The 6,622-nt window shown below is 45.3% G+C and overlaps 1 protein-coding gene across 1 annotated transcript; it reads right to left on the bottom strand.

Moving 5' to 3' along the window:
* Positions 1 to 2,218: 2,218 nt before the first annotated feature.
* Positions 2,219 to 6,175, bottom strand: GOT1L1 (glutamic-oxaloacetic transaminase 1 like 1; the record flags this gene model as incomplete). Its single annotated transcript, XM_081046155.1, has 9 exons — positions 2,219 to 2,370; positions 2,627 to 2,769; positions 3,256 to 3,421; positions 3,893 to 4,043; positions 4,138 to 4,230; positions 4,448 to 4,557; positions 4,809 to 4,920; positions 5,214 to 5,395; positions 6,061 to 6,175. 9 exons carry the CDS (start codon positions 6,173 to 6,175, stop codon positions 2,219 to 2,221), a joined length of 1,224 nt encoding a protein of 407 aa, XP_080902281.1.
* Between the last annotated feature and the right edge of the window lie 447 nt (positions 6,176 to 6,622).

Consider the following 6,622-nt stretch of genomic DNA (forward strand, 5'->3'; position numbering starts at 1 on the left):
CACCGTAGCAGGAGTCGGGGCACCAAGCACGCGGCCCCCGCACCTTCCACCTTGCGTGTGAATCTTGGTTGGGCAGGTTACTGACGCTCGCCAAGACTGTAAAATGAGGATAACAAAGCAACAATAATAATAACAACAACCTAACTTTGAATTGTTATATGAACTAACTGAGATGGACGTAAAGCACTTAGAACAGTACAATTCTGAATAAGCACTCAACAACCACTAGCTATCATAGTAATGGTCATTACTACAGTCCAGAAGAGCCAGATGCATTTACTGACAATTTCCGCAGCCTAAGCCCCATGTTTCCAGTGTGCTAGGCTGGGTGGTGAAGGAAGACAGGTACTCAACTCAGTGTATTTTATCTTACTGAAAAGACTTGGAGATAATGACCAATCCAATAGCAATGGGCACCTTAAGAGCCCAGATTGTGGTGTATATCTGCTATTATATTGTGGTGTATATCTGTGTATGTGGTGTTTATCTGCTAGAAGTGATTAGAGCTCCTTTGAGAAATGACCGATTCCAGGTATGGAACAGAAAATGGTCAAAATTTTCCTGGAACTTTTTGTCATGCCAGAAAGTAAAGAAGCTATCAGAGTACTAGGGTTGTACCAGAAGAGCTCAGAAACTAGTTTTTATTGGCTCCTACAGGTCAGAGATGGGACATTTTAAACATCAATAAGGATAATGTTTGCAGGAAAATAAAACATCAGATTGTTTTAAATCCATGAATTCATAAAGATTTTTTAAAAACTAGTAAATTAAGGGAAAGAAATCAAACTGAATTCTGCCTTTTCTATATAAAATGTGCTTCACGTTAAGCAAATCAGTGAGGGGAAATTTCTATTTATAAAAGTATTGCAGCTAATTAGTGAATAAATGATGTTAGACTATCACCAGTCTGCCAGGTAATAAATTAATGGAACTTGGCAATGATCATCAATGATTGCCAGCATCACTGTAATAAAAAACTAGCATCCTGTGCTTCCTGAGGAAACACAACACCATCTATGATGTGGCCTACCAAGACGGAAAAAAAAAAATTGAACCTGAATCTGATCAAGCCTCTAATCTAAATTCTTTCTTTCAAAATATACAGGGATACAGAGGAACATATTAAATGATATCGTGAGGATGAAATTAGCAAAATTCAGTCTGTGGGAAACCTTACAGGACAAAAAGACCTAGTACTTCAATTTTTTTTAAATTGCAAGAAAACATATGGATGAAACTACAGATTAAAAGAGACATAGCAGACAAAATAATTGTTCCAGGTATCTAGACTTGTGTAATAAATCACACCAAAATTTTATTTCTTGAAATAGTACTATTAAATTTGCTCACGAATCTGTAGTCTGGGAAAGGCTCTACAGGACAATTCATCTTTGCTTCACTAGGTTAGCTGGAATGAAATGGAGGTTGGGAACTGGAATCATCACATTTATATAACCTGTTGTGACTTTTTATTACATTAGCCTCGAAGTGTTACTTATGTGCACTCATGTGACTAAGGTTGTCTCCCAACTTAGCTTCTGAAGAAAAAAGACTGGAGTGTACCTGTTGTTTTATATTCCCTTTGATGCCCAGGTGCTATGGTCTGAATGTTTCTGTTCCCCCTAAATATATATGTTGAAACCTAATCACCAGTGTGATGATATTTGGATGTGGTTAGGTCATGAAGCAGAGCCCTCATGAATGTGATTAGCTCTTATTAAAGAAGCGCCAGGGGGGATTCCTTCACCCCTTCTGCCATGTGAGGTTACAGCTAGAAGACGCTGTTTATGAACCAGGTGCTGGGCCTTCACCAGACATTGAATCTGTTGGCACCTTGATCTTGTACTTTCCAGCCTTCAGAAACATGAGAAATAAATTTCTGTTGTATATAAGCCACTCAATCTATAGTATTTTGTTACAGCAGCCTGAACAATCTAAGACACCATACGAGGGCCTTAACATAGTAGGTGTTCAGTAAATATGAGATGGTATATGAAAGCTCACATTTCCTTTTTCTCTCAGTCTTTTTTCCCCTTCTTTGGAGGCCCAATCAATGCTTTATAAGCAGAGAGAGAGAGAGAGAGAGAGAGAGAGAGAGAGAGAGAGAGAGAGAGAGAGAGAGATTTGCAGAGAAATGAATTGTAGCAGCGAGTAATCAGCACAGGATGTTTGTAGACTAAAGCTTTTATTCTAACTGGGAGTCATTTACTGTCTGAAGCTATTTCTCTGAGTCCTTTGTGAAGAGAACAGCTTCACTGACGCTCTCAGCGACGTAATCTATGTTGCAGGCATTGATACAAGTGAAGTTAATCCGACCATTCTTGGGGATGTAGATGTGCTTCTTCTGGACCAAGTAGTCCACCTGTTGGGCTGGTGATAATCACAGGATCTCAGATCCTTGGGGTGGCCACCTCGAAGTCCCCTCTGGCCCACAGTGGATTATCGTAGATAGGGAATGTCAGCGTTTCTGGGGGTCCAGAGGGGTCTTTCAAGCAGCTGCACTTTCCTCAGGAAAGAATCAAAATCTGGTGTGAAGCTAGGGATTGGTGACCTAGTCAGTGAGTTTAATGCTCAAGTATAAGGCCAAGGTCAGAAAGGGGCAAGCTACCCTCTCCTAGACACCTACAGTCTAGTCCAAGATAGCCGTGGGTCCCATTCTGATCAGTGATGTGATTCCAGGAGCCGGGGGCTCCCAGGAGCCGGAGCTTCTCCTTAACCTTTTCCTTGATCAGCATGATGTTCTCTACAACCTCTTTCAGATTCTGCTTCCTGCCAAAGGAAGGACAGCATGAAATTGGAGTGTGAGATCTCCCCCTGCTCCCAACCTCCTCATTGCCATTCCACTCGTCTTCCCTTCCAAAGTCCCTAACCAGAGTGCCTGAGGGCACACCAGTGGAGCCAGGGATCTGGGATGGTTATGAATGGGAGGGGGGCTTCAGCCTGTATTAATTTAAGCAAGCCAAGCAGGCTCTTAGGCAGACCTTGCCAGAGTAGCAAGCCCTTGATGCTTCCTAATCTCCTCCTGCAATCTGGAACTAGTTCAAATAATGTCATCAACCTGTTGTCCCTAAGGCAGGGCAACCCTTGGTATAGCCACTGCCATTGGAACACAGTGGGTCCTCAGTAAATGTTGATGAATGAATTGAGGCAACATGGACAGGAAAAGATGCACTCAGCTGAATCCTGTGAATTGGCAAGTCTGTATGTATCCAGAGGCTCTGCCCATCCCTTCCTATCCCCACCCTTCACCCTTACCATGCTTCCTGCAGAGCAGGGTTACAGAGGATGGTGGTGATAATGCGAGAACCCGTGGTAGGAGGGTTTAGCCACAGGGCCAGGGCAAAGTTCATCAGCTGGGAGAGGGCGCACAGCAGGAGCTCGTTGTTGAATGCCACCACAACTAGGATCCCCACTCCTTCATCTGCAGCATTGAGACAGAGAGCCTCAGTCTCAGTCCCCTCCGCCATTACCAGGGCCTTCCCCTAAGTCTGCCTTCAACCTTGCAGAAGACAGGGATGACCTACAGGGCCCTCATCCCACCCAGCCAAGCAGGTATTCAGATCCCAGGAAGTTGCCAGAAGCTCTGCTTCCAGAAAAAGTAGCCATAAGTAAGAGTCTTAAAGGTGAAAGGGACTTGAAAGTTCACTAAGTCCTGCCTCCTTATCGTATAGATGAGGAAACAGAGACCTAAAGGGATGAAACCATTTAATTGGAGCCAGTTTTAGTAGCTGAGCTGAGACAATACCACAGAACCTGAGGTCTATCTCCTCCCTGTGCCTCTGTGCTGCTCTCTCTGGACATCTTAGGAGATGTCAAACACATCAATTATACCATGGGTTTGGCACCACTTTAGCACCAGACCCCCTCCTTTCTTCTTCTGCCCATATCATACCATAAATACCAAAATTCTTGGACAGAGACTGGCTACAGAAGAACTCAAAGCCTCCAGATACAAAGTATTGTAAAAATTTAGTGTCTTCTTCCAGGTCACCGGTGGATAAACCTTGATAAGGAATATCAAAAAATGGGAATATCTGCTTGCTCTGTAGGAAAAAGGAGAAGGAAAAAAAGGATGGACTGACAGAGGTGATGGTAGGTGGTGAGAGGGAGGAAAGTCAGGCAGGATATTGGGCTCACCTTCATGGCAGCCATCAACTTCACCCACTGGTGTTTTGTCATCTTGCAGTTGCCAATGTTCCCAATCACAAAGATACAGCCATATGGGGCCTGCTGCAGGTAGAGACTGTCTCATCAGATACTTCCCCTACTGAATGGTAGTAATATCAGGGTATCGGGAGAAGTGAGCCTCCATGTGGGTTCCCACTAAAGGGCTAGGCAAATCCAAGCCTAGCAAAGGCCATAGATGACTACAGGGGAGGAGGGGAGGAAAGGAAAATAAAAGTGTAAATCAGGTCTAGGGAGAAGTTTCTGAGCAGGACCCTTCTACCTCCACCACATCGAGGAGCATGTTGGGGCTCATGCACAGCTGTCTGGAGTCCCAGAAGGAGTGTTCACAAACCGTAAAGCCCATGTCCTGGAAGACGAGTCCATGCAGTTCTGTGGGAACACAGATCTCCACCAGCTGGTACATGGGAAATAGAGAGATGGAGGCAGACACACCAGAGAATGGACCTGAGGGTCACTGGCTAAAGGTGGGACAGTAGCAGGAAAAGCACAAACATACCTTGGCTTGTCCATTTTTCTCATGACAGAGAGTGAGAAGGACAACAGTGAAGATTGTAAATGGGGTGAAGATCAGAAACAGAGGACAGGGATCTTCCGTCACCCTCACCTTGCATAACACTCACCATGTTGAGAAGAAATGATGTAAACTATTTGAGAAGCCCCACGCCAAGTTTTGAGGAACTGGGCCCCAAGTTGGAAGGCGCCACTGTCACCAACAGTGTGCACACCCCCTACCTGCCAGCAAAAAATAAACAGAAACAGCACTTTAAAAGAGTCATGGTGATACAAGTAGCACCTCAGATTCAGATCATTCCTTTCTTGAAAGCGCTTGCACAGTAGCACGATGGGCCGGTGCAACGGGCACTGGCTTTGGGTTCTGATGCTGGCTCTGCCCCTCGATGACTAAAGCTTTGGACTCTCCAAGCCTCAGGTGTCAATGCCAAGGAGCCCTCCAAAGTACCAGTCTGGTTTAAGATCGTACAATCCCAGATCTCTAGTCCCTGTGTCTGGGTGGCCCTTCTTCTCACCCTGTTCTCCGAAATGACTCGGCTGTGCTTTCCAAAGAGGAGTTCCAAGGAGGCCTGAATGAATGATTTCATGCCCATCACTGGCATGTACTCATGGTTGAGGGAGGGATCCTGCACGATCTGCAGTCGGATCTTGTGCACCACGGAAGAAACCCACGGTTGGCCTTCATTGGTCATGCAGGCTGTGGGGGGAACCACAGAGGGAGCTCTGGAGGCAGGCCCTTGGGGCCTCCAAGTCTGGGCTTTGCAGGCAGCCCACAGTCTTGGCTTTCTTGGTGTTTTGGAACGTTGCCTAGGAAAAGACAACTTTCCTTTTTTTTCTCCCCTTTATAAAAACAATGTACTGTTAGTGAATGTGTATAATTTTTTGTCTTTTTAAAGAAGACAACTGAAACCTATGCCATTTTCATGAGCAAAAATGATATACAATGTGGGAATTATAGATACCTGAGACTAAACAAAGGTAACACTGATTTTCACAGTGGAAAGGGAGAGCTGCATATTAGAAGAGTTAATTTGAGGAACCATTCTTAGTTCAGGAATAGAAAGGGAGAGAAAGAGACAGAAGAAAGTGCAGTGCCCACGCAGGCTGTACATAGATCTGGGGAATAGGACATAGCTTATACCAAATCTCTGGAAGTCCCCAAAGAAGGACAGAGGGCAAAGAATGACCAGGGGCATTGTCTGCTCTTTTACCTACTGGGAAATTCTGTTAACAACAAGAGCAGACCTCTTTACTTGAGGAAGCTGAGCTATCTACCAGTTCCTCTGTGACGGGGGAATACTGCCCTCCTAGAGGCAATTATGATATACTAAGTATTATTTTCTAAAACTACTAGGCATCTACCTCTATAGGCCAGGAATATCTTCTGAGGGCAATTGTCTTGTTTGTAGGTCTTTAACAAGCTGCCTTCTAGCTTCTGGGCTAGGGGTACATCCTTGAACACCGAAAGGGTAGGCATCACGGAGACAAAAGTCGAGCCAAGACTAGGACTCCACTTCTGCGCTACCACCTGCTTCTGCCGGAAGCCTTCCTCCAAGCATGGGCCACACAGCCCTGCCTCTCCCCAGAACCCTGGCAGCGCCAACGCAGAGGCCCCGGACAACTGGTCACCAGAGCAACAGAACCCAACTCCCAGTCTCCTTGGTGGTCATCCTCAAGGGCTAGGGGAATATTCCATGACACCTGAGGTGAATCCCCTGAAGAGTGGGCTGGGGGAAAGAATAGAGGACCTGGAATTTCCAGGTACTTCTTCCTAATTCATTGCCTTCTCTTTTCTGGACCCAAGTAACCCAATCCAAATAACAAGTCAGCGCCTTAGAAGACAGAGTAAGACAGCCAGTGAGCTAGATGAGGGCTTCTTTTACAGAAGTGAAAACCTCAGACCCGGCAGTACCTGGACCTACAA

Source organism: Rhinolophus hipposideros (assembly GCF_964194185.1).
Source record: "Rhinolophus hipposideros genome assembly, chromosome: 4".
Classification (NCBI taxonomy): Eukaryota; Metazoa; Chordata; class Mammalia; order Chiroptera; family Rhinolophidae; genus Rhinolophus; species Rhinolophus hipposideros.